This window comes from Symphodus melops (genome assembly GCF_947650265.1).
Source record: "Symphodus melops genome assembly, chromosome: 9".
NCBI classification, from domain to species: Eukaryota; Metazoa; Chordata; class Actinopteri; order Labriformes; family Labridae; genus Symphodus; species Symphodus melops.
The window spans coordinates 8,354,157-8,381,795 of NC_136699.1; the positions used below are offsets into that span (position 1 = coordinate 8,354,157).

Sequence of the window (27,639 nt, forward strand, 5' to 3'; positions counted from 1 at the left end):
AACAAGGCTAGATGAACACTACTTTCTACCGTCTGTGCTTTTACCCAATGATGAAACTTTTGGTATAATTTTATGATTTGCTGTGTGTGATTTCATGTTACTTGACAGACATGGTATGTTTTTTTGCACAGGTGACCTCCTTTTCACCGTTCAAGCCTATAATATATTATAAAACGCCTAAAATATGTGAATGGCTTGAAAACTAATAGACTCCTTATTTATTATTATTATTATTTTGAAGGTGGTGAGTGACGTAGCCATGCCGGAAGTGTGTTTGGTTGTTGTAGTTCTGTTCAGGCTGCAGGGTGGAGGAGGAGGAGAAGAAGAAGAAGGAGGGGGAGGAAAGCCCTGGCTGTGATGCCGCTGGATGATGGCTGCTTTCGGGATCTTAAGTTACGAACACCGGCCTTTAAAGCGGCCCCGGCTCGGCCCTCCGGACGTTTATCCTCAAGACCCGAAGCAGAAAGAGGTGAGATCTCAATATGCGCCTCCGGAGAGTCCGAGAATCACGTTTGATGAAGGATTCCTTCAGCCGAGAAGCTGCGCGAGCTAGCAGCAGCTAGCCTGTTTAGCGAGCCCTCCAGACGATGTTGGGGCCTAGCAATAACAATGAACTGCACCTAGTTGTCAGTGTGTTAGCTAGCTCATCAGCTTACTTATAAAAACAGCCGGCTCTGAAACACCAGAGGGTGCTAAGCTAAGCTAAACGATGCTAACTAGTTTGATAAAAAAGAGTGTTGGATTTGAAATGAGAAACAGTATGAGTTTATTTTTAGGGATTGTGCGTGACTGATGATTGTTTGCTAGCTTGAGATTTCTATCCAACGAGTTAGCTCAACCTTTATAACCTGTAAGCTGATTTATATTTTGTTTATTTAGATATAATTGAGGCTAACTCGAGCAGGTTAACACCGCTTGCTCCTGATCTTTTATTAACCTGAAGTAATCTGTGGATTTTGAACATTTGGCTGCTTTACCTTCAGGGTATTGTGTTAGGTTGTCTCAAATGATGTTTATACTGAGCTCTCAACATCACACTGTCATTGTAAATGTATCTAGTGTTTCTTAATCTTAATAGGCACTTATCAAAGCTACTATGCAGCTGGTCTGTGGTCAGAGATCGTGTTGATGAATATCAATAATTTTGCATGGATTGTTATAATTTAATATCTATAAGCACTGAATTGCGTTTGTTTGTTTTTCCAGGACGAGTTGACTGCACTAAATGTAAAGCAAGGATTTAACAACCAACCAGCTGTGTCTGGGGATGAACATGGAAGTGCAAAAAATGTCAACTTTAACCCCTCAAAGGTAACAACTCACTGGCTGATTTCTCATCATATCGTTTGTGTCAGTGTTGTTTAGATAATACAAGCACGTTTCCCTCCATTTGATCTCCAGATTAGCTCAAACTTCAGCAGCATCATTGCCGAGAAGCTGCGATACAACACGTTTCAAGACACAGGGAAACGTAAGCCACAGGTTAACCAGAAGGATAATTTCTGGCTCGTCACGGCGAGGTCACAGAGCTCCATCAATAATTGGTTCACGGATTTAGCCGGGACTAAACCTCTAACACAGCTCGCTAAAAAGGTAAGAACCCTGCACTGAGTCTGTTAAAGCCTTCTTAAGTCAATGTTGTTGATTCATCTATCAGTAGGGTTTCTGCAGACTGTCATGAACGTACAAGGACACATGTCTGTTTGATTGCTTCCGTGTTTGTTTCTGCCGTGTGCCATTTTTTCACATGAAGAAAGGAGCGGTGTGGTATCATTCAGCTGTTGTCAAAACCCAACAATTAAAACCAATTTCTGTGAGAAATTCTATAATGGATTTAAAGCTCCTGGTTTGCTTAAATCCTCTCTGCGACAGTGATATCACTGAGCTGTGTATTGCAGACATTAGTCACCTGTCTGTCTCCACACTGTGTCCCACTCTCTCTTACACTGATCAGAAACACATCTTTTATCTCGTCCACATTTTCTACTTAAACATCTGTCATGAGATAATGATGTAGCAGCCAATAATAATACTTATTGTATAAGCTTGCTTACATGTTGAAACCATATTGAATTCCCTGCTAACTCTTAGCATATTAGCATTGATAACTATCTTCAGTAAAATGCTACAGTGCTTTCATGCTCACATAAAAAGGCTCTGCCAAGCTAGTCTAAGATGTTCTACCTTAGTTTCTGTTAGTGACCAGACATTGACCCATTATGACCCAATAATGCTGGATAGAAATGAAACACTTTTCCTTCATTCTCATTTAAAACCACACATTGATCTACCAGTGTTACCATAGGGCGCCACAGGAATGAGTCCTAAAGCCTGTCAGTGAGTTAGCATTTGAGTCCTCTAAAAGTCAAAGGGGATTTTGAATGGGTTTGTGGTTAGACGCTTGAAATCAGCTCTGTGGTTTACACAAGTGTAAGTGATGTTGGCGTTTTGTTTGATGACGTAAAGTATGCTTTTGAATACCCCCACTGTGAATTTTGAAATGTTTACATGTCCTTAAAACGGCGGTTACTAACAAGTGGCTAAATGAAACTACAATGGTTGTCATGGAGACATTAAACGCCATCACGCCAGGAACTCTCTCTCACTAATCTGCTTTACTGCCTCTAGTCATGTTTTTCAGTGCTTTTTCAAATATTAGGTTAATGAACTTATTAGGTTAAGGTTTTGCTAACTTGTCAACATTGATTGACAAGTTTGCAACTGACTGATTAGATCATCTGATCATAAGGGTCATGAAATGAAAATAAACCGACCGTGGTGTAGTTCGCTTCTCAGCTGCGTTAACTCTTCAAACGTCATATGAATGTTGTTCATCTGGGAAGATTATCCTGCTGAACAAAACGTTTTTGTCACAGAGCCTTTTTGACTGCAATGATCCAAAATCCCATAGCCAAAGTCCCAGTAGACCCCCATGACGAAGCTATTTCCGAGTTGGCCTACAAAAATACGTAATTTGATTTGTTCTGGATGTACAAGGTGGATTTGCCTGATCTTCATACAGTGCAGATATATCAGGGAGATGACATCTCATGTACGGCCGGTCCATAGACTTTATTTATAGGTCTGACAGCAACAGTGAGGTTCACATTGATTTTTGGGCTATCACATTGAAGCCTTAGGTTTAGGTCTTTGCCATGTTGTTCTTTTCGAACCAGAAGACATTCGGATTAGAGGTCTGTACTGAACAGGATTCGTTTGTTTCTGTCTAATTGATTTTTGAAAAAGTTGTCGAAGTTATACATGTATGAATGTTTACATCTGCACTTTAGTTTCTCCCCTTTATGGCCCCCGAGATAAGCCAACGCAGCGTCTCCTTGTAGTCACAGTGATTGACCCGCCTGAGACTTTAAAAAACAAAACTCCCAGGCAGCTGTTATTATTTACGTCTGTCATCTGTGATGAGTTAGTTTTACCATGGTTAGGTTAATATTGTAACCTCAGACCTACTGGATGTTTCTTATTTCATTTTAAAATAAAACTGGTTTGTAACACAGGAAGTGAAGTACCCTTAGCTATTCAAAATATCAAAATTAAAGCTTAAAAAACATATTGAAATTAGAAACAGGAGAAGGAAAAAAATGCAATTCAGCAATTAATCACACTTTAATTAAAAAATTAATAATTTAGGATACGAGTGGTTTGAGGAGTTTATGTGAGAGAGGAAAAGTGTGAGTCTGGCTCGAGGGATTTCACAGTCCACAAACTTTCCTGAACAATTGAAAATACAAATCACACTTTTTAAGTGGAAAGTGTGAAAAGCTATTTCTCCAGTTGATTTGTGTGAATCTTTTTTTTTTTTTCATTGTAGCATACAAAGCTTTAACGAGCGTTTTTTTAAATATTCTTGTTCTCTTGCATTAAACATCACTGACACATATAATATCTTTTTTTCGGTTACAGGTTCCTATCTTCAGCAAAAAAGAGGAGGTTTTTGGGTATTTGGCCAAGTACTTGGTCCCTGTAATGCGCTCAGCATGGATGATAAAAATGACCTGTGCGTATCACGCAGCCATCACAGAAACTAAAGTCAAGAAGAGGCACGTGATTGATCCCTGTATAGGTAAGCAAGGGATGTTAATGTCAGCATAGCACTGTTAGCTTAGTGTTTCTTGATGTTTGTGACACAAGGATTTGTGTGTGTGTGTGTGTGTGTGTGTGTGTGTGTGTGTGTGTGTAGAATGGACTCAGATTATTACGAAGTACCTGTGGGAGCAGCTTCAGAAGGTAGCAGAGTTTTATAGACAGTTTCCCAGTCAAGGCTGCAGCTCTCCACTACCAGCCACTCCTGCTGATGTGGAGATGTCAATGAAGCAGTGGGAGTACAACGAAAAGCTCGCCATGTTCATGTTTCAGGTTTGTTCTCTACATAAATCTGCAGCTGATTGTGTTTAGGTTCACAATTCAAAAGTAATGTCATCCGGATATCACACGCTGTTTTGCAAAGATTAAAGAATCGTGCCCAACATATTTTCTACATTGTTAACCAACCTGATTCCTTGAGCTGAAGACAGAAATCATTACATTTGTCAAACAAAGAATCCTATTAATAAGTACTAAGTCTTAACACTGTATTTCTCTTTTTCATCTCCCTGATATTAAGGTTCACTTGTGTTTGTTTGTCCTCAGGATGGTATGTTAGACAGACATGAGTTCCTGACTTGGGTGTTGGAGTGTTTTGAGAAGGTCCGGCCGGGTGAAGATGAGCTTCTAAGACTCCTTCTGCCCCTTTTACTACAGGTATGTCTATTTACTATCATCACTGTAATGATGACTGATGCATTTAAGAATCAAGCAGTCTGTCTTAGCATTCACACATCTGGCTTGTACAGCAGCAGCAGTTTTGGATGTCTTTGTCTGAAGCAGTTTGTTGGTGTTGACCTTTTCTGGCAGATGTTCACCGAGGGCAAAGCCTTCCATTTTCTTTCCCTTCCCAGAGATGAGTGATGTTAATGGATGCTGAGTGCTGCGGCTAATGCTGTGAATCTCTCCTCCGTCCCTTAGTACTCGGGGGAATTTGTACAGTCGGCTTACTTGTCACGGAGACTGGCTTACTTCTGCACACGGCGCCTCAACCTGTTGCTAAGCGACGGGAGCCTGGGCCTCGGCACAGGAGGGCATCCGGCCCATGGCATGTTGGCACAGCAAGGTAACGCCCTGCCACCCACCCCCACCTCGCAGCCAGCAGGCGGGAACCAACCCCAGACACCTTTCACAGACTTCTACATCTGCCCTCAGCACAGGCCTCTGGTGTTCGGCCTCAGCTGCATGCTACAGGTACCCGTTTTAGTTTCAAGGATATTTGAATGATTGTTTCTATCATGTCAGTTTTTAAAGTGGTCCTTGGCCAGAGGTTCTCCTCTAACTTTTGTCTTGCGTTTATTTTTCTCCCCTTGTTTCTCTCCTTAGAGCATCGTGTTGTGTTGCCCCAGTGCTCTGGTGTGGCATTACTCTCTCACAGACAGTAGAAACAAAACCGGTTCTCCTCTGGACCTCCTGCCCATCGCCCCGTCCAGCTTACCCATGCCAGGGGGAAATACTGCCTTTACACAGCAGGTACCTCCCATTAATGCTACAGATGAAGAAAAGTTCCTCTGAGTTTTTTCTGTCACATAGAAATATGTTCCGAGAAATGATATGCAAAAACATACAAATATAGTCAACTCCTACACAGAGCCGAAAATATATGGACATGCTGTTGCCAAACCTTACATATCCCCGTAAATATTTACATGATTACATTTTAAAGGCAAATCAAGGCTAGAAAGTGCAGACAGCTGAAGTAAGCTGTAAGTGTTTGCAGTGTGCATGTTTAATTACATGTATACATTCCCCCAAGCATCCTTTGACCTTATTTTAGACAAAGATGCAAGAACAGCTAGAAACTTGAGTTCAAAGACATTTCAAAGGATTCATGTAGTCCTCTTGGTTTAGCCGTACGGAGTGAAATTCCGCTGTTCAATGTTTTAAAGAAACCAGTTATTTCTTTATCACTAAAATCTAGTGAGTCTTTGTAGAAAGAGTTGTTTGAGACAGAAAATCCGCCGTGGGTTGTCATGACGATGTCCTGTTTATGCAGTCAAAGGAGGGCCCGACCGATATCGAAGGAAGAGAAGAAATCAGATGCATCGGTCGATCTCTCTCTTAGATCTCTCCTCTGTAGGGATTGATGTTTTGAGATGATCCCTTAAATGCAGTAGTTAAACACTTGTGAGATAAGAAAAGATGGTCGCTCAACTTGAGCGTTTGCACTGTGGACCTGTGCGTGTACGTACGTGCATCTCCTCTGGATGGTGACAGCCTGAAAGAGAACTGCTACTGTAATAGCACTCGAATAGAAATGGTATGTGACAGGCGAATCATCATTATCCTTCATATTAGATGGATGTTTGACAAGTTAGCAACTCAAATGTGTGGTAGTATTTGTTTCAGTCGTGTCTCCTGCCTCTCTTCCACTACAGGTTCGTACAAAGCTCAGAGAGATCGAGGAGCAGGTGAAGGAGCGAGGCCAGGCGGTGGAGTTCAGGTGGTCGTTTGACAAGTGTCAGGAGACCACAGCAGGTCAGAAAACATTTCCTTTCATTATCTCTGAATACGTGCGTTTACACCTCATGGGAACAGATTGGTGTGTGTGTTTGTGGGGTGGGAGACAAAGCCGATGTTTAAGATGGTCTTTGTAATCTGTTGAAAGGGTTCACCATCGGGAGGGTTCTCCACACTCTGGAGGTGTTAGACAACCACAGCTTCGAGAAGTCCGACTTTAACAACTCACTGGATTTTCTGTACAACCGAATATTCGGGTCAGGTCAGAGTAAAGACGGCCACGAGGTAAGAATACATTCCACTTCTCTCTCTGTCATAACCCATGATTCACGCAGGATAAAGATAAAGGGACACATCGAGCACCTCTGCAGAAACCGTGTGATTACAGAATGTGACGAGCGCTTCTATTTTCAGCCATATTGTCTCACAAGGCACGTTTGTGTGCAGATGTCACCGGATGATGATGCGGTGGTGACCTTGCTCTGTGAATGGGCAGTGTGCTGTAAGCGCTCTGGCAGACACAGAGCCATGGTGGTGGCCAAGCTGTTGGAGAAGAGACAGGCTGAAATAGAAGCAGAGGTAAGACACACACACACACACACACACACACACACACACACACACACACACACACACACACACACACACACCTGTTCTGTTCTGGTGTCCAGCGAGCTAAACTGTGCCGTCATGTCTGACAATATAAACTGATAACAAGTAATACACTTCTTCTTCTTACTCTGGTTTCCATTGGAGAAGTGTCACACTGTGCAGTTGTTAGTGCAGTCAACAATATGAGCTTAATTCATCCTGTGGAAACATTGACATGACATTAACAATGATCCATAAGCACTGACTGTACCTGCAAGAGGAGTCTACTGGAGTAGAGGGGTGCCAGTGTGAGCAGCTGCTTGAGCACATGATGCATACTGGGGACGAAAATAGAGCGGATAGTATCGATCTTGACGGCTAAATAAAGCTGCACTAAATACGTTTTTGTTGTTGTTCATTAATCCGTCCTTTAAGAAAAAAAAAAGTGACTGTGGACCAATTCTCTATAAAGTGAATAGACCTATAGATCTATAGATAGATCTAATCTATAAAGTCTGCATAAAGTACCGACACATGACATTTAAGATAAGATAAGCACAGGTTCACTGCTAAGATTTAGCATATTCTCATTTCCCGATTCATAAATTTAAAAAAAATTAAAGAAATGTATAAAGTCTACATTACCGTACTTGTTTCCATAGTTACATCAAATATTTTGCTCGTCTTACAGAAAGATTGTGAAAGTGCTCTTAATATAATACTGGCAAAACAATACATAAATGTATTTGAAGATGAGATAACATACTTTTGTGTTTACAAAGGGACATTGTGTCACAAGAGATTAAAGAGTACATAAATGGGAGATCATGTAACAAGTCCACATGAACCTAAAAACACCTTCCTACAGCAGTGACACGAGGCAAGTCCACTGAGCACATCATCCTACATGACCTCTTATTCTGACATCAGCACCAGTGAATGTTTCCATCAGCTCAGCCTGATGTAAGGGACCCTGGCTCTTCTCCCAGAGGGTAGAAACTGAAACTCAGTGTGAAGGATGTGCGTCAGGCCGGATGCTCCCCCCCCCCCCCTGTGCTCGTCCAACGACAGACAGTTCATGGAGAGAATGGTGTTTTTTAACACTTGTGGTTTTAACAGCAAGTGACGAGTTATCTGTGATTTCAGCTGCACAGACCAGTGACCACACCAGGCTGTTATCTGCTATCTGATAATAAGAACAGCTGTGTGCAACAGAAACCTGCATTTCTGCTGACTTCCATCGACTCTCAGGCTGCATAAAGAAGTACATGTGCTGTTGAAGTCTGGAGCAAAGACTCAACATGGGTCCACCGTGGGACTACATTCATTTTCAGAAAAGAAAGTGTTTTAATAAGCCAGAAGTTAGCCCTGGCTGCAGCCCCGTTTTTTTTTTTTTTTTGCTTTGCTTGTTCCTTTCTCCAGAAAAGCGTGATAGACCCACCGAGCACCCGAACACTGCAGGGACTTTTTGAAATACAGTGATGACTTAATTCGTATCCTGTGGCGTCTGTGGACAGAGTCTATATCCACATGAACATTTCAAATAAGGGAAGCTTGTAATTAGGTGATCCGCACTCAGTCACTTCTCGGTGTGTGTTGTCTGTCTGCTGTGTGTTTGTTTGCAGAGGTGTGGTGAGTCAGAGGTGGTGGATGAGAAGGGCTCCGTGTCATCCGGCTCCCTCTCTGCTGCCACACTTCCCGTCTTTCAGGAGGTGCTGCTGCAGTTCCTCGACACTCAGGCCCCCACGCTGAGTGAGTCTTTGTTTTTCTTGTTTGTTTGTTTTTGTGAATTTCCTGCGGCGATGATTCTCAAAACTGTCAATCAGTTTGATATTGACGGAACTTTATATCCTCATGACTTTGCTTCCCATTTCATCACCCTGTGCATATTATAAATGATTGCAGCAGGAACTCGGTGTTCAATTATTCAAACCCTCTTTTTCCCCTCTTTAGCCGAGCCGGGAAATGAAAGCGAGCGCGTTGAGTTCTCAAACCTCGTCCTGCTCTTCTGTGAGCTCATCAGGCACGACGTCTTTTCCCACAACATCTACATGTGCACGCTCATTTCCCGCGGTGACCTGGCCTCTGACTCCCACCTGCCGCGCCCGCGCTCCCCCAGTGACGAACCCTCCGATGAGTCAGAGCGCAAGGAGCAGGAGGCAGGCGGCAGTGGCAAGATGGAGGCATGTTGGAGGCATCCAATTTGAAGAGTGATGAATCACTTGTGCTTCAGCGTTGTGTAAAAGAGTAACCTGAGGTTTCTGTTTATTGTTCAACAGGATACAGGTCTGTCAGAGTCCATGGAAATCGATCACAACTCCAGCGCTAATTTTGACGAGGTAAACGCTTCATATTTCCCTCCATGAAATGGGTTTAGTATAGTTTGGCATTGCTCACAGGACACTTGTACTTCCCTGTTTTTCGAGTATTTATTTCTGCTCCTTTTATTTTTTTTTGCTCCAAAATGTGAATTCCTCATGTGCCCTTCTGAGAGTGAATTCAGTCCCTGTTTGCCCTGCAGATGTTTTCACCTCCGATGCACTGCGAGTCCAAAGGGAGCCCGTCTCCTGAGAAGTCGGCTCCAGACCAGGACAGCAAGGCCGGCTGTAAAGACAAGGGCATGGACCCAGCCTTTCCCCAGCTGTACGAGCAACCTCGGCACATTCAGTATGCCACTCACTTCCCGATTCCTCAGGTAAGAGAACAAACAGCCTGACGTCGAAACAAAATCACTAAAAATGACACTCCTGAGCTATCATCAATTATCTTCCATTTCTCATCGTACAGACACAAAACGATGCACTTAAATTGAAACCAGCACACAGTCCAGATATATATATATATATTTTTTTAGGTGCATTCAGTCTCCTTTTGTGTCTTTGCTTTCATTTTTTTAGGAGGAGAATGCCAGCCACGAGTGCAACCAACGATTGGTAGTCCTCTATGGAGTGGGCAAACTGAGAGATGAGGCGCGGCACACCATCAAGAAAATCACCAAAGACATCTTGAAGGTGCTCAACCGCAAGAGCACAGCAGAAACGGGTAACTGTTTCTCTTCTCATATCAGCCTCTACCTGACTGCATGCTCTCCTGTAGTTCACATGCTATGTGTTGTATTACCTCAGGTTCAACTGTTCCTCCTGTTTAAGAATGAAAGTGGAGTCAGTCAAATGGCTTTGAATGTCTTACACATGTTCGGCTCTATATTAATCACTGTTTTGCATGTAGAAGAATCTGTTTGGTTTTTTTCCCAGGATGCATTTGTGAAAGCTGAAGCTTCATGATGCTTTGAGTTTGTTGAACATGACATTCAGGAGGATTTCTGCCTCTCCCCAAAGTGACTTGTTCAGCTGTTATCTTCCGAATACATCCCGCTCTTTAAATACATTTCATTTGTTTTCTCTTTACCCTGCAGGCTTTTTTTTTAATCGCTTATCGACCCTCGGGGCATTGCATTGCTCAATTTTCCTTGCACCCTATTTCTATGCTAATAGCTCTCATCTGTTCACAGCCACTTTATCTCTTATACCAGTGACCTTATTAAGGTGATTAAAGGAGTTATAATGACATAGATTAGATGTTCAGGTGGCCCCTTATCACATTTCTATGAGCTGATGGTGACCTCCACCTTGAAATTGGGTTTATTTAAAATGAGAAGTTCCATTTTATTTTTATGTATGAGTGTCTTTTACACGTTGGAAAACAAGATAACAGACCGATTGTTAAAGTTGATTTTATTCCTGGTGTGATCAGCAGAATGTGAGTCGCTGCTCCCTCTCTGATTGTGTTCCTCTCTCATTCCACGCATACAGGAGGAGAGGAAGGACAGAAGAGGAAGAGGAGCAAGCCGGAGGCTTTTCCCACAGCAGAAGACATCTTCTCAAAATTTCAGCACCTCTCCCACTTTGACCAGCACCAAGTTACCTCCCAGGTTGAAACCTCGTACATCTGTGTTCTCACATGTTTCGGTGCCGGAGTCACCTAATTGTTTGTGGACTTACCTCCCCTTTTGTGGCTGATATAAGCAGCACAAAACAAAATAATGAAGTGACTCATTTAGCTGAAATGCAGTTGTAATTCTTTTTTTTCTTTTTTTTAATTTGTCTTGAGAGATGGTTGAATACAACTTGATTAGACAATGCACTCGGGTAGCTGTCTCTTAAAATCCCACCATAACTTCATGTATTTAGAAACTCTTTGGCCCAGGTCGAAACAGAAACATTTACAGTAAATGATCCAAAGTGCATTGGTACACATAAGAGAAGATCTCTTTCAAGACTGTGACTGTAATCATTCTGTCTGATAGAAACATGTCATGATGCCTGAGTGATTCCTTTTGGGTCCAACGTCGACGGTGGTGTCTGGAGCTCTGCTGATGAGCAGCCTTTCATTGTGCAGCAGCTTAAAGTCAAACACCAACCTGATTATTTTGCATGTAAATGATGTCTGATATGTTTTTCTTCTTCATGTGTAGGTATCCAGAAATGTGCAGGAACAGATCACCAGCTTTGCCTTAGGGATGTCTTATCACCTGCCTCTCGTCCAGCACATTCAGTTTATCTTTGACCTCATGGAGTACTCCCTCAACATTAGTGGCCTCATAGACTTTGCTATTCAGGTATGGGCAACTTCACTTACTGCTGTCACAGGGATGACTCCAGGGAAAAAAGAACCGTTGATGCATCTTTGTTTTGTTTGTTTGCATTCTTGTTTTGTAGCTTCTGAATGAGTTGAGTCTGGTGGAAGCTGAGCTGCTGCTCAAGTCGTCCAGCCTGGTGGGCAGTTACACCATCAGCCTGTGTCTGTGTATTGTAGCTGTGCTGAGGAGGTACCACTCCTGCCTCATTCTCAATCCTGAGCAGACAGCGCAGGTTTTTGACGGGTATGTCACGAACGAACTTCATCTTCTTTTTGTTCACAGGAGTCCTAAGAATGTCATTTTATTCCCTCTCTCTCTGTGGAGGAGCAAACGTGGGTCTGCTGTGGTTGGCGTTTGTAGACACACTGAATATTAATACAAATATTTAAAGGTGCTTGCAGGTGAAACATTTGATTTACAATCAGTAGTAAAAAGGACATTTCAGATTGGAACAGCAGGTTAGATAAGTCTCTCTCTCTGAGCCTTACTCTCCTGTTGATGAGGATTTTATTTTTACTGTCACCACTTGCTGACATTGCGCTCTCAGAGCACCACACTATTAGCTGTTGTTTGTGATGCTTTTAATTATAGAATTTCAGCTGATTCTGCTGTTACAGTGGATGAAAGTCATTTTGGATTAACGCATTAGCTGAATGCCTCAAGTGTTGGAGATAAGGAAAAGCTTTAAGATCGCTTAAAGAAAGCTTCTAATTAAAAGAATCCTAATTAAATATTTAGATTGTGACTGAGAATAATTCTAGAGGAATGGATCAGCAGTTTAGAAAAATATGCTTATTCACTTTCTTGACGAGATGGGACAGTTGATACTGCTCGCTTGTCGTCAGTGTAAATAGGAGGCTCCCATCAGTCGGTTATATAGTTTCGAAAGAGGGCAGGGTCGGATTGCTCGACATAAAAGTCAAAAATAAAACCTATGCACAGTTTTTATGTTTATAATGTCATTTCATTTGAATTAGCTTAATCTCTTACGGTGAGGTTTTGAGATGAGCCCTCGTGGTTTCTACCTCACCTGTATATGTTATTTATTTTAAATTGCTTCTATTAACAATGTGAAACTAAACTAAATGTTGGGGGGATTATGTGCCTGACTTTACTATCAAGAGAAAAATCCAGTCTATAACCTCTAATAAAATAGTCATTTAGTCGTTTCCCTTTGAGATACCGGGTTATGAAGGGTTTGTGTGATGACTATTCCACCCTTTGGAGGGATTAAGAGGATCACTTGTTCCTCTGCGTCCTTCTAAGCTGATTTAGTGTCCACTGACTGTCTGAGCTGAACGATCTTCAGGTTTCACATCTCACTGCCAACAAGAAAGAGTAGAGCCATGTGTCAGACAGTGAAGTGGAAGAAGAAGTTGACTCGTGTGTAAATGTTTCCCCAGTCTGCGCGTCGTGGTGAAGTCCGGTGTGAACCCAGCAGACTGCTCATCAGCTGAGCGCTGTATCCTGGCCTACCTGTATGACCTCTACACGTCCTGCAGCCACCTCAAGAACAAGTTTGGAGAGATATTCAGGTAGAAGTCAATCTCCATCCATTTGAAAAGAATTGTAATGATTTAGGTTCCAATAAAAACAAGTGTTTTTTTACCTTCATGTTTGCCTTTTTTGTTTTTACTGATCATTCGCAGCTAAATGATTTTTAAGAGAAGTTTTAGTCAAACTGTAGGAAAATCCTTTCATCTTTATACAGCACACGAGTATTTTTAAATACCTTTTTTATTTACAAGGAACATCCAGCAGTTGTCTACAGTAAATTAAAGATTACTAAATATTTAGTTGTCCTTGTTTCACCATGTTTTATTGTCCTCCCTCAGTGAGTTCTGCTCCAAAGTGAAAAACTCCATCTACTGCAACATCGACCCGTCAGACTCCAACATGCTGTGGGATCCTGTCTTCATGATGGAGGCCATCGCTAACCCTTCAGCTCACAACTTCAACCACCAAATGGTGGGCACCATCCTGAACGACAGCGCGGCCAATCGCTACAGCTTCGTGTGTAACGTGCTCATGGACGTGTGTGTGGATCACAGAGACCCCGAGAGGTGCGAGACCTTCCTCAGGATTTATTCTCCCACATTTTCAAACTACTTGTGGTTATTACATTTACCAGACAGTCTTTGAAATATCATGGCGTTCTTTCAGGGTGAATGACATCGGGATCCTGTGCGCAGAGCTGACCGCTTACTGTCGCTCCCTGAGTGCCGAGTGGCTCGGCATCCTCAAAGCTCTCTGCTGTTCCTCCAACAACGGAAACTGTGGCTTCAATGATTTGCTGTGTAATGTGGATGTAAGTGTCTGATTGTTCAAAATCAGTATTTTTCTGTGATTGGTGTTTTTGTTTTAGTATTATTAGATCAATGTTTAGTATCTTTTCTTATTTAGCAGCCTCCATCTTCTTCCTTCTTCAGGTGAGCGATTTGTCCTTCCATGATTCCCTGGCAACCTTCGTAGCCATACTCATTGCTCGACAGTGTCTTCTCCTGGAAGACCTGGTCCGCTGTGTGGCCATTCCCTCCCTTCTCAATGCAGGTAAATCTAAAAAGTCTGCTGCGTCTCACACCAGGGCGACCAACACACCAGTACAACACCCAGACGCATGCCGTCATTACCACGAGTGCAGTCACCATCACTCAACTGCTCATAAACCTCGTGGAGTGCTGGTTTCATCCAAGGACTCCTCAATTAAAGTTAAGGAGTGTCCAGCGGAGTCGGGCAGCGTGACTCGAAGGCTGCGGGTCTGTACTTCACATCGTTGTAGACTTTGCAGAACAGAAGAAATCGTCACACATGAACACAATTTCAATCTTTTTTTCTTTCTGTGAAACCTCCAGAAACGGACTGCTCCTTATATGCAGAGGCGCCTTGTATCCTGGATTTTACATTACTTTTAAAAACGGGATGCTATTGATTAATATTAGCTATATTTAACTGGATATAGTTACAACAGTTTCTTCAGACATTTTTGCAGTCATTTTGGTAAAATCTATTCTTGTTGCTCCCATTTGTCTACTTCAATCCTTAATCCAGGACTTTGTACTGATGAACTTACTTCTCCTATTTCAAACCTACTCTCGTTCTCAGTGTGTTCTTTAGGTGCTCAGTCTATATTTTGTTGAATGAGTTGAGCTCCTTTAGCTTCCCCGTCCCCACAGTAAGGAATCATTGCCTCGAGCCATCCTGGAAACTTGTCACCTTTATAAAACTTTGTAAACTTCTTTCAATCTGTTATGCAGCTTCATCGTTGTTCTGTGCCAACCACCGTCTCATGCACCCAAATGTATATTAATACCACAGCCATTAGGCTTTCCACTAATGGGTGAGCGTCACATTGTAGCTGTGGGAAAGAACACGTAACTTTATAATGAATGAGTTCTATCAGAGAGGAGAGTCAACGCAGCGTGGTTGATGTTGATCCATGAAGCACCGGTGCACTTTGTGCTCTGATCACACAAGTTCTTTTCTCTCCCCACTGTTTATCATTTCCTCTCACCTTGGAGACAAAACTTCATTCAAGCCATGCTGTTTGGTTTCACTCACTTTATAACCTCCCAACATGTACCAGATGCCTGCAGCTCGGTTTTTTCTTTTTTCTTTTTTTTTTTGTCATTGTTTCGTTCTCACTGAACTGATCTGCGGCGGCAGCTCTGAGAATTCCACTTCATCATGATTGATAAAAAAGGTTGTTAATGGGCAAGGTTTAACATTTTTACGTAGGTCTCCTCATAGTTCCAGTTCAACGTGTGATATTTAAACCCTATAATATGAATGTCCCAGAGGCGTCATGGTGGGATCAAGTCGTCTCACCTCCGTGCTGCGTCGAAGTTAGTAACAGAAGACGGGATGACTGTGAACAGGCGAGAGCGGCACCCGGGTCCTGAGCTTCACTATGATGCTCTTCACTCTTATTTCAATCTGAAAAGAGCTTGTGCGTCTTTGATGCGGTACACGATGTAGAGTATCCAAAAACTCACCCCTACACGATGCATGTCTGTCACATCTTCTTTTCAGCTTGCAGTGAGCAAGACTCTGAGCCAGGAGCCAGACTCACCTGCAGGATTCTGTTGCACCTTTTCAAGACGCCGCAGCGCAACCCCGTCCCCCAAGACGGTCTAAAGTCAGGTAAAAAAAACCCAACAACAACAGCCAGGAACATTTGTAGCTTAAACACACATTTGTTTACCTTTATGCCAAACTTAGCCCTAATGCTGGTACTGTCTTTACTTTGCAGATAAATCCCCTGTTGGTATCCGGTCATCTTGTGACCGCCACCTTCTCGCTGCTTCTCAGAACAGCATAGTTGTTGGAGCAGTGTTTGCTGTCCTCAAAGCGGTCTTCATGCTGGGTGAGCTTAAGGCCAGAGTCTGCCTTGTGAAAAATCTTTCAAAAGATTACAATGTTCAGGTTGAGTTTCGGTCAGTTTGTCAGGCGTGAGTCTAAAAATACTGGATCCTGTTGTCACTGATGCATCGCTCTGCTTGATCTTACTCCTCTCTCTCTCTCTCTCTCTCTCTCTCTCTCTCTTCTCTCTCTTTTTGTTTCAGGCGATGCAGAGTTAAGAGGCTCAGGACTTTCACATCCTGCTGGCCTCGATGACATATCAGAGGGGCGTAATGTCTCCATAGAAACAGCGAGCTTGGATGTGTATGCAAAGTATGTTCTGAAGACGATCTGCCAGCAGGTGAGGAGATGAGTCGGCGTGGGGGGAATGATGTAAAAGTAATGAAATGCATCACTGTGGTTCACTAAGTCGGTGTGAAATGAACATGATGACAATGAAGGGACTGAGATGACTAATTCATGTCTCAATTAATTGCTTTTAATGTAGAGAGTTAGGTATTTTCAGCAATGATGTCTGTTCCCTAAGAACAATAAACTCTATTAATGCTTTTGGTATTCTGAGCTATTTCAAATGCATTAAGCAAAGCAGAGCGGCAGCCCTCCCTGGTACCACGTAGACAAAAGGGATCAGGGAGAGAGTGTGCTGGTGGGGGCTAAGGTGGCTGGACATGTTATAGGAAATTACTTTTTTTTTTTTTTCCTACCCAGAAAGTCTCTGCAGTTCCGTTCCCTGGAAATAACTCATTTTTCAGTCCCTTCCACCAAGCTCAATCCGTTTATGTTGAAAGCTTGAGCTCACTCCCTCTTGCCACTCTTCCCCCTCCTCTTCTGTCTGTCTGTCTGTCTACCTTGCAGGAATGGGTTGGTGAGCGCTGCCTGAAGTCTCTTTCTGAGGACAGCAGCGCCCTCCAGGACCCGGTGCTGGTAAACATCCAGGCCCAACGGCTACTGCAGCTTATTTGCTACCCACACCGCCAGCTGGACGCCGATGATGGTGACAACCCACAGAGGCAGCGCATCAAACGCATCCTCCAGGTAGAGAGAACACAGAAACATGAACGTGTTTTCAGGAGACTTCTGTGTTCTTGTGCCAGACAATCCTCTCCTCTTTTGTAGCCAGTAAAGTTTTTTTTTAACTTTAGGATGAAGATCAAACTTGAGGAGATAATAAGAGCAACTTTGTCAAACTAAAAGGAGCATAAATGAAAATAACTTTCATACATTCTGCCTTGAAATCGCTGTTCTTGAATTAAAGCTGTGAGGTTTTACTGCCCTCTGCTGCACGAGTCAGGGACTGTCTACTCAGCTGTGCAATTCCTAATTCAGACTTGACCACAAAAGAGAAGAAAACATGCATGAGACTTTGAAATGATACAGACTTCTTTCCCACAGAATATGGACCAATGGACAATGAGACAGTCGTCCCTGGAGCTGCAGCTGATGATCAAACAGAGCACAAATAATGTATGTTTTCAGTGCATCGCAACTATTTCAAAAGGACGTTTATGAACAGTCGTATTTATCAAATGAATCTGAATATTCCTCTGACAGGAGCTCTACTCGCTCTTGGAAAACATTGCCAAGGCAACCATAGAGGTGTTTCAGAAGTCAGCCGAGTTGAACTCCAATAACCCCTCAGGGAATGGAGCAGTGGCCCAAGGCAGCTCTGCATCCAACAACAGCGCCACCAGCAAGATGAAGCCAATTTTAAGGTTTGTATCTACTAAAAAATGTTCCTCACACGATTCTTTGCATTAACTTTAGATGCACCACATCGTCCTTGAATTTAAATCAGACAAAGTTATAGTTACCAAAGTCAACCCAGCGGTCGTACCAGTCGCTTACGGCTACAGTAGATGTATGATTTACAACTTCTGCTAAACACCAGAAGAAACGTCTCCTCGTTCTTATGTTTCATTTTAATAAGCAACCGAGCCCCATCATGTTCATGTCTCGCCTAACGCAGGATCAGAAAAGACCTCGAATGAAAGTTTGCGGTCTTTGTCCTCCTTAAAATCAAACCCTTTTGTTTACACTGTTGTGCTGCAGCTCATCAGAACGTTCGGGCGTGTGGCTGGTGGCGCCGTTGATTGCCAAGCTACCCACCACAGTTCAGGGTCACGTACTGAAGGCAGCAGGCGAGGAGCTGGAGAAAGGACAGCACTTGGGCTCTTCCTCACGTAAAGAGAGGGACAGGCAGAAACAGAAAAGGTAAGCAATAACAGTCCTTAGCCACTCTCACAGGCTGTGAAAGATTCATTAACTAAATAAATGAGCCTGTCTTCAGAACATGATTTCATTTCTTAATTCAATTACTTTTTTACCCCCTCTCCTCAGTATGTCTCTGCTGAGCCAGCAGCCGTTCCTGTCTTTGGTGCTGACATGCCTGAAGGGACAGGATGAACAGAGGGAAGGCCTCCTCACCTCCCTCTACAGCCAAGTGCAGCAGATTGTTACGAACTGGAGGGAAGACCAGTACCAGGACGACTGCAAAGCAAAACAAATGATGCATGAGGCGCTGAAACTTCGACTCAATCTTGTAAGAACTTAATCACCACAAAGCGCATCTCTCTTTTATTTATGATTAGTTTTGTACAAATGAAGGTGCAAGTTCTGTGTGTTGAATTTTAGTTCAAGATATTTACAGAGAGCCAGCATTCCTTCTTTAATGTAATAATCCAAAATGAGCGGCATTAATGGAGCTAATCATCCAAAACTAACTTTTTATTTCAGTTTTTTTTTTTTTTTTTAGATCGAACATGACATTTGTTTTGAGGAGGCTAATATTTTGTGTTTGTTTTAACAAGGTGGGTGGCATGTTTGACACTGTGCAGCGCAGCACCCAGCAGACCACCGAGTGGGCCGTACTTCTCCTTGACATCATCAGCAGCGGCACAGTGGACATGCAGTCCAATAAGTGAGCGTTGGCTACATAAAAACAAACATTTATTCCTCTATCATCGAGATACCTTAAGTGTTTTGAAAACATAGAATCTGTTCCCAAGAACACATTCCAGCTTCATCAAAGACTCTTTTCTTTTGTCTCTCTCCTACAGTGAACTCTTCACAACGGTGTTGGACATGTTGAGTGTGCTGATTAACGGCACGCTGGCTGCTGATATGTCCAGCATCTCTCAGGGCAGCATGGAAGAAAATAAGAGAGCCTACATGAATCTGGTTAAGAAGCTCAGGGTAAATAAGGAATCTATTTTCTGTTATACATTACCTGTTTGTAAACTGGTTTTATAGGGCTTTAAGATCTCAGATGAAAATGTTGTAGCAATGAGAAAAAAAACAATTTCAAATGAAAATCCACAAGTTAGAATCTCTCCTGCAAAAAAAAAAAAACCCGAAAATGTGACAGACCATGACAGTTTAAGAGCAACACAAGGGGAGCTGCAGCGCCCCCATCGAGAGTGCAAAAGGTTTTCATAGTTTAGAAAAAGTACTTCGTTTATTTCTGACTTTATATTCCTCAATAAGCTGACAACTTTGTGTGCAAGCTAGCATTTGAATGATAAACTTGTTTAAGAATTAGGTAAAAAGTCTCTGTTGGAGAGAGGTTTTTTTTTTTTTTTTTGTAGAACTGCTTTTCCTCTAAATGTGCTCATTTCACATCCACAGAAAGAGCTTGGTGATCGGCAGTCAGAGAGTTTGGAAAAGGTTCGGCAGCTTCTGCCGTTGCCCAAGCAAACTCGTGATGTCATAACCTGTGAGCCTCAAGGTTCGCTAATAGACACAAAGGGAAACAAGATCGCTGGATTTGAGAAGGAGGTATGTCATTTTTATCACGACTTAATGTAACCTTTGTCTTAAAGGAGCAGTAGTTAACCCTGACACCTATGGTTTGAAATGGGTGCTATAGTCTAAAAATTGGAGAGCTGTCTCCCTTGCCCCCTCGTCCATAGAGTCGAGGTTGCCATGTCGCAGAAAACTAAAGCTTCCAGTTGTCACGTAGCTTCATTTAACTCCCACAGTTCCATAAAACTGTTGTTAATCAATAAGAACAATATCTAGGAAATAGGGTCAGGGCATTTTGTGTATCTGCCTTTAAAAGCAATGTGCCTAAAAGTGATATTCAATGATTCAGTAGGGAAAAAGTCATGCAGCATTTCATGGGAGGACAATTAGCCATACAGCTGTCAATCATCCGCCGTATTAAATGTAGTTTGCAACCGTGAGTTTTTCTACCTGCACATGCTGATCCTAACACTGTTGTGTCTCTGTATCATCCAGGGCCTTCAAGTTTCTACCAAGCAGAAGATTTCTCCCTGGGATGTCTTTGAGGGTCTCAAACACTCGGCCCCACTCTCCTGGGGCTGGTTCGGTACGGTGCGCGTGGATCGAAAGGTGACCAAATTTGAGGAGCAACAGCGTTTCCTGCTCTACCACACCCACCTGAAGCCCAAACCTCGTAGCTATTATCTGGAGCCGCTCCCGCTGCCCCCAGAGGAAGAGGAGCCCCTGACCCCCGTCTCCCAGGAACCAGAGAAGAAGATGGAGCCGGTGAAGCCAGAGAAGAGTGTGCCCGCTGTGTCCTCTGACACGAACAAGAAGAAGCCCAACAAGAAGAAGAAACCTCCAGCACCCAAGCCAGAGGTCAGCTATGGACCAGGCTTTTGATTATAATATCATTAAAGAGCTTTACTGACAGACACTGTTACAATGAGTTGAGTTAAATTCATGCACTTTCCAATTTTTGTCTTTAGGAATATGGGAATCGTAACCCTGGTGGTGTTCCTTATGGGGCTAATATGCAACCTGAGGTGATGCAGAATCCATACGGCAGACTGTACAGTCAGCAGACAATGGGCATATACGCACAGAACCAGCCTCTACCTCCTGGTCAGTGAAGGGCATATTCTCACACTAGCATTCTTTACTATGTCATCAACACTGTTCAATTGAATTAAATAACACCTGCAATTGTGTTTAACTTTTCACAGGGGGTCCAGGTTTAGAACCTCCATACAGACCGGCCAGAAACCTACAGATGAATAAAATGATGCCCGCTCGGCCCACCTACACAGGCATGATGCCCGGTATGCAGGGCAGCATGCCGGGTATGATGGGAATGGACAAGCAATACCCGATGGGTTATAAGCCCCAGCCCAGCATGCCTCAGGGCCAGATATTACGACAGCAGCTCCAGGTCAGACTGGTGAGTCAGTGAACGCTGGAAGGTCAGTCTTCTTCTTACACCGAAGAAGAGGTTACCAAAAGCAGGAGTTAGCTAAATGGAGACGCTTTAGGTTACCGGTAATCATCTGTTAAGTTCAGGATGAATATTGTTTGTTTGTTTCAGGTTAAAAAACAGTTACTATTAAATCACTATCAAGAATCCTCCTTCACTCCGAATAAAGAACTCTGAATTTGCTGTTTTGCTAACTTTTTGTCTCTCTTTTCAGAATCAGAGTATGATGGGACAGCAGATTAGACAAATAACACCCAACCAACCATACACTTCAATGCAGGCGTCCCAGGTAAAAACAATTTGTTCTCTTGGTAAATCCTTTACTCGTGCAAATAAAATTAAGAGTACTAAAATGCTGATAAATCAGGATCCTCTTTACCGCTGCCAACACCACAACAATTTCAGATCTTTCTCCAGTTGTTCTCCATCCTAACAGAATTGCATCATCCAAACTGTTTTTATGCTCTCTCATGCATACTTACCTGGTCTTGCTAGGGCTCTCCTCGTTAAGAACCCTGACTTAACTATTACACGTTTTGTCTTTTCAGAACATATCTCAGGGCTATACCTCGTATGGATCACACATGGGGATGCAGCCGCATCCGTCCCAAGGTGGTGGTTTAGTTCCTCCCTCCTATGGAAACCAGAACTTCCAGGGCACCCACCCTGGAGCCAACCCTGCTGTGGTGGATCCTCTGAGGCAAATGCAGCAAAGGCCCAGTGGTTATGTTCATCAGCAGGCGCCAGGCTACGCACACAACATGCAGAACACACAGAGGTCAGTCTGTCCCTCATATGTTATATCACGTTGTAAATACGTAATGAGGGTAATCTTATCCGTCTTCTTCTTGTTTTGTCAATCTCAGGTTTACCCATCAGCCCCTCCAGCAGAATCCCATCATGCACAACCTCAGTCACATGGGAGGCCAGGGGGTCCATTCAGGCATGAGGCCCAATCAGATGCTGGCAGAACAACAGCAGCAGCAGCAACAGCAGCAGCAACAAGCAGCAGCACAGCAACAGCAGCAGCAGCAGTACCTCAGACAGCAAGCACTCAGAGTAAGTCACTAGATCATCATATACAGAGTAAGAACAAGATACACCTTTTTAGTATATGCTTTGATAGGCTGGGGAAGTATTCCCTAAAAAAAACAAAAACCACGAGCTGGGGGAGGCTACTTTGTAAAACATACAGGGATTATTCTTGATGTGCCTTAAACATTGCTTTCCTAACTCTCAGTTATCACAACAGCAGCAGCAGGCCCAACAAGTTCAACAACAACAACAGCAGCAGCAGCAGCAACAACAACAACAACAACAACAACAACAGCAGCAGCAGCAGGTCCAACCCCAGCAGGTTCCACCTCAACAGCAGGTTCCACAGCAGCAGCAGCAGCAGCAGCAGCAGCAACAACAACAACAACAACAGCAGGTGTCAGCGGGGCCACCGCCAGGCCAGGCTCAGAACCAGGGTCTGGGCATGCAGCCCCTGCCCCCTCAGCAACCCATGGTAGGTAGTCAAGCTCTTTGTATGATCAGCAATGAGTCAGGAGATGTGTTGATAATGGAGTTTTAAAGGTTTAGTTTTATGAGTTATGGTATAAACAGACACTCTTGGCTTCAACAAGCCATTTTTTTCTTTAAAAGTGAAATCCTGTTATCACAAGAGAGCAAACCAATTGACTCTTGATCTTTACACCAGGACTTTCAAAAACTAATTTTAGGGTAAACTGTTTTCAGCTGTGCTTACTATGTGTGTTTCATACTGTAGTTCCCACGACAGGGGATGCAGCAGACTCAACAGCAGCAGCAGACTGCAGCTCTGGTCCGACAGCTGCAACAGCAACTTTCAAGTAAGTCAGAAGCTTAATAACTATTCATTCATCACGTTTAATTACATGTGTCTGAAGCTTTCATTATCACCTTCTCTGTGCATCAATTTAAAAAACTCAACACTTTTCATGTTTATAACAAAACTTCCCCACTCTTTTCAGATACACAACCCGGACAGGGCACCAACCCATATTACTGATTATGCTTGTTCATAGTAGTTAGTTGGATAAAGGCTCTAATCATGTGGGAAGTCCCAGCTCTACAACTGAGAGAGATCCAGTCTGATGTATGCTGTGTAAGGCACAAAGGACCATCACACACACAGATGAACAGAATCACGTCTCGACCACTATGGCAGCCATCAGAAAATATCTTGTTCAGCTGTGTAATTATGGAGTATCAAATGAGGGATCCTGCTCTGAAGTAAACAGATAATGGCTAAGAAGTCTATGTAAAAAAAAAAAAAAAGTACCAGAAATTATAAGAATAATGCAATTTTTTTTATTTTATTTCAATTTGTACAATTTTTTCAGTTTCGTGTATTTCTCATTAAAAAATCATGTCAGTTTTTATGTCTTGTACTTGTAATATCTGCCTGTATGCTTTTATTTTTAGACTGCCATTGAAATATTTCATGATAAATAGCTCAAAGGATTGTCTCGATCAAATAAGGCTTCTGTGATCCAGAAGAATCTCTTCAATCAATTATTTGATGCTTTACTGTAGTCTTGTGTTTGGGTAACTTAAACATCAGCAGTAAAATCTTCCCATGTCCTTAATTGCTGCAGTGATCAGACAACACTGTTACTTCAGTGCGTCAAAATTTCTCTTGGTAATTTATCTGAGTGATCGCCACGGTTACAGACCTTTTTATCAATGCAGGAGTATCTCCTTGACCAGATGTGAAAAAGGCTGGTAAAGTACCATTCATCAAAGATGTGTTGAAGGCCACAGAGAGTCACTAAGCCCAACATTGGGACCCAATAATGATGCTGGAAATGGTTTTCAGCCATAATCATATATTTAACTTACTCAGACATGTTAAAATGTCTTCTATGAAAATATGACAATAGCTTACAAATATCCTCAAGATGGAGCATATAGTTGGCACTTTAAAGTAACCATTATTTGTGTTTTTGCAATTAATGTATATAGAATATCAAAAAGGTAAGTGTTATATCATTTTAAAAAACAATGTAAAAAGTTTTTATGGCTTGAATTTAAAGGTCCTGCACACCAACACACAAGATTCCTAAAGGTACAAATTCTGATGTACTTGCTGTTAACAGGAAAACCAGTCAAATGAAGATTTCAGTGAAGACACCACAGTTTCCCAAAGATTAAATAACAGCCCGAAGATTTTTTTTGATTTTTTTCTGTACAGGGAACACAAAACATTAACTCATTTGGATCTTGCTGCCTTTTTTTGTCAACTTTGGTTTTTGTTTATCTGCATTTGGACTTTCCAAGCGACTAAAAAGCACTCCAAAGTCTGATCCTAGTGCTCTTCCTTCAAATGGACAGTCCTTTCCCTGAAATTTTGGCAGGAAGTCAGTATTTCCCCAGCTCCTTTCACTAGCTTGCACCCCAATTCTGGACAGCAGTTTGTTTGAAATTTCTGGTACAACTGGTTGGAGGAGAGTGCCATAAATCCTCAGGCACTCAAACGTGACATGGATAACGGTTTCCAGCCATTGCTGGTCTTTACTCTTCCCCCGGTCCAGCTTCCAGGGTTTGTGGCGCTGAATGAATCCATTGGTCTGCCTCACGCAGGCACTGATGGCCTCCAGAGCTTTGTATACATGCATGCTCTCAAAGTGCTCTTCTACAACAGACGGGAGACTCTTTACAGCATGCAGCATGTGGTAGTCTTCAGCTACAGCCCGGCCTCCTTGATCTCTGGGGAAGGACTGAGAGCAGAACGAAGGGTAGACCTGACCTGGGTTAAGAGCTGGAGCTGTGCATCGGTTAAGTAGACCCCCAAGAGAGTCTGCGAGCTCAGCATTAAGAAGCTTCATAACTTTGTCATCTGTGTAATCACAATCTGCGTCTGGTACACCTTGACGCAAAAGAAAGTACCTCACACCATCAGTTGTAAACATCTGAGAGCGTTCAATAGGATCCACCACATTACCCAAACTTTTAGACATCTTCTTCCCTCCGACAGTCCAGTGAGAGTGGACATATATTGTCTTTGGCAGTGGCAGCCCCGCCCCTAGAAGAAAAGCTGGCCAGTAGATGGCATGAAATTTTAAAATGTCCTTTCCAACAATGTGATGGGCAGCACTCCACCATTTCTTATGCATCTCTGGATAGCCAGCAACTGTGAGGTAGTTCACCAGAGCGTCCAGCCACACATAGATGGTTTGTTCAGGGTCACCAGGCACAGGGATGCCCCACTGGAGGCGGTTTCTCTGACGGGACACCGAGAGGTCAGGAAGGTCCTCCTGCAGCCACTGGAGCACAGCATGGTAGAATCGTTCGGGCTGTATGGCGCAAGGATTTCCTCTGAGCCAGTCCAGCAGCTGGGACTGAAATGCAGACAGACGGAACATGTAGTTCTCCTCTATCATCCAATCCACCTGCAAAGAAAGGAGAAGTCGTAGATTCAAGGTGTGCTGGTAAAGTTAAACTAAACAAAGTGTAGAGATGTGAGTTAATTTCTGCTTTAATGACGAGACTGACAACACATAATGCACATTTGTTATTAAAGATACATTATTGTCGATTTAATATATAATTAGAGCATGGAAGTAGTTGTGTGCATCAGCATAACAACTGTATTAATGGAACACAACACAGGCCTTTTAGTAGGTGTCATGAAGACACTACTGATTTCTAACATAAAATGCCTGATACAACCACAAATTACTCTTATTACACAGTAGTGTTTAATACTGTTCATGATTTCATGTGTTTTCATGTCTCAGAGTGATGATTCCTCTTAGATTTTTTCAACCTTTGGATAGAAAAGGGTTTGTGGTGCCTCCATTTAGACACCTCAGTCGTTAACTTTATTTTGAGAACACAAGGGAGTTGTCATCAATGTCAAACTCTTATGAGGAAATTAATTAAAAAATCACTGACGTCTACACTTGCTGTTGTGGAACTAAGTGGGACCTTTGTGTCAGACCCTCACTGTCTTTTTATGCCTAATAGGGTTTGTTTGTTTTTTCGAAGCCACCGCAGACATACTATCGTTTTTATGCATGACATGTGAACTGACATAAATGTGTGTGTTGACAGTCCTTCGGCTCCACTCTAAAACAAAATGCTATGATCCCACTTTCTCTCACATTACCTTATGGCCACTCTCCAGAGACACCTTGATCTCCTTCCCTGATGAGTCAAACGCATCTCCCACCTGTGAGGGAGTGAGGAAGCTTTCGTCTTGGGTAGAGTACCAGCCTTCATAGCTCCCCTTGTAGATGAGATCTTTGTTCCAGAGTACTGACCAGAAATGCTCCACTGCCTCACGGTGTCTTGGCTCCGTGGTTCTTATGTAGTCTGTATACGAAATGTTGCAGGTGCTAAAGAGATGTTTGAACCTCTGAGAGACATCAGTGCAGAACTGCAGGGGTTCTTTTCCTGTGGCTTCAGCAGCTTGTTGAATTTTCAAACCATGCTCATCTGTACCTGAAAGGTGATAATAGAGAGTTATTATGGTAATGCCCTTGATAAAAAAATTGATTGTATTATAATGTATTGTTCATTTATTATAAAACAATGGATTGTTTTATCAATACAGATAAAGCCGAAGGTGTCCCATAGCTGAAGGTGATGTGCCCAAAACCCAGGACATGTAATTTACAATGTTTTACACCATAATAAAGCTGCAGATTTATGAAGCTGAAACCAACAAATCAGACTTGAGATGCTCTTACAAAACCTGTGTCTACATTTTGTAAATCACATAAAACCCACAGGTATAAAAGTTACATAAACGCGTTAGTAATGATGAACAAAAGAATTACCTGTTGCAAACTTCGAGTTGAACCCCTTCAGTAATTTATATCTGTGTAAGCAGTCAGCGATCACAGCTGAATACAGGTGGCCTAAGTGAGGAGAAGCATTGACGTAGAAGATCGGAGTGGTAATGTAGTAACTCCTATCGTCTCTGCAGACATGTGAGCTCAACCTCGTCTGTGTCAGGAGACCTGCAAAGCAAACTGGGCTGTGTTGCAGTCTGTGAAGAGCCTTGGAGCTTCTGGCAAAGGACAACAAAAGGGTCCTCATTATTTGAGACCAGTCGATATCAACATATGTCCACCAAGCGACTATAAATACAAAATATACATTTATAATGTACTGTCTAGGTTGTTGGGAGACGAAACCACGATCACAAAAATAATTCGACTATCGTAATATGATAATGCTGGTAAAATCTTCCGTTTTCAATGTCAGGAACAATCATCTCAGATTCTTTCCCTGAAATCAGCAACTCATGTGTTTTGCTCACTCG

The 27,639-nt window shown here is 42.7% G+C and overlaps 2 protein-coding genes across 4 annotated transcripts; one reads left to right on the forward strand and one right to left on the reverse strand.

The window, feature by feature from the left end:
* The first annotated feature begins 267 nt into the window (after positions 1-267).
* med12 (mediator complex subunit 12) lies at positions 268-23,749 on the forward strand. 3 transcript variants are annotated; one of them, XM_079352952.1, is made up of 43 exons: positions 268-469; positions 1,207-1,311; positions 1,402-1,593; positions 3,922-4,081; positions 4,199-4,374; positions 4,648-4,758; positions 5,023-5,295; positions 5,428-5,574; positions 6,480-6,579; positions 6,710-6,846; positions 7,009-7,140; positions 8,778-8,904; positions 9,106-9,335; positions 9,432-9,491; positions 9,674-9,847; positions 10,050-10,194; positions 10,965-11,083; positions 11,627-11,770; positions 11,871-12,034; positions 13,195-13,326; positions 13,627-13,854; positions 13,955-14,099; positions 14,221-14,341; positions 15,821-15,931; positions 16,041-16,154; positions 16,354-16,490; positions 17,006-17,185; positions 17,543-17,614; positions 17,702-17,862; positions 18,200-18,361; positions 18,488-18,689; positions 18,958-19,067; positions 19,207-19,342; positions 19,775-19,924; positions 20,387-20,749; positions 20,860-20,995; positions 21,097-21,311; positions 21,559-21,633; positions 21,893-22,122; positions 22,211-22,403; positions 22,585-22,854; positions 23,128-23,197; positions 23,339-23,749. In XM_079352952.1, the coding sequence occupies exons 1-43, from the start codon at positions 368-370 to the stop codon at positions 23,374-23,376; spliced, it is 6,549 nt and encodes a 2,182-aa protein (XP_079209078.1). In that variant the 5' UTR covers positions 268-367; the 3' UTR covers positions 23,377-23,749. The 3 variants fall into 3 exon arrangements, with proteins under 3 accessions (XP_079209078.1, XP_079209076.1, XP_079209077.1); XM_079352950.1 differs by having other exon boundaries at positions 269-469; positions 23,116-23,197; XM_079352951.1 differs by having other exon boundaries at positions 269-469; positions 22,597-22,854; positions 23,116-23,197.
* mars2 (methionyl-tRNA synthetase 2, mitochondrial) lies at positions 23,663-27,630 on the reverse strand. The gene is made up of 3 exons (XM_079352953.1): positions 27,152-27,630; positions 26,479-26,813; positions 23,663-25,759 (listed from the first exon to the last, which is right to left on the reverse strand). Exons 1-3 carry the CDS (start codon positions 27,411-27,413, stop codon positions 24,575-24,577), a joined length of 1,782 nt encoding a protein of 593 aa, XP_079209079.1. The 5' UTR covers positions 27,414-27,630; the 3' UTR covers positions 23,663-24,574.
* Between the last annotated feature and the right edge of the window lie 9 nt (positions 27,631-27,639).

What these genes read in the sequence shown, in the direction of transcription:
- med12 (XM_079352950.1), top strand. Translation starts at nt 368, where the DNA reads ATGATGGCTGCTTTCGGGATCTTAAGTTACGAACACCGGCCTTTAAAG. An exon ending in TTCTGCCCCTTTTACTACAG is followed by an intron (nt 4,759 to 5,022) that starts GTATGTCTATTT and finishes TCCGTCCCTTAG; the next exon opens with TACTCGGGGGAATTTGTACA. An exon ending in TGCCCCCTCAGCAACCCATG is followed by an intron (nt 22,855 to 23,115) that starts GTAGGTAGTCAA and finishes TTCATACTGTAG; the next exon opens with TTCCCACGACAGGGGATGCA.
- mars2 (XM_079352953.1), bottom strand. Translation starts at nt 27,413, where the DNA reads ATGAGGACCCTTTTGTTGTCCTTTGCCAGAAGCTCCAAGGCTCTTCAC. An exon ending in CAACTCGAAGTTTGCAACAG is followed by an intron (nt 26,814 to 27,151) that starts GTAATTCTTTTG and finishes ATCACCTTTCAG; the next exon opens with GTACAGATGAGCATGGTTTG. An exon ending in CTCTGGAGAGTGGCCATAAG is followed by an intron (nt 25,760 to 26,478) that starts GTAATGTGAGAG and finishes CTTTCTTTGCAG; the next exon opens with GTGGATTGGATGATAGAGGA.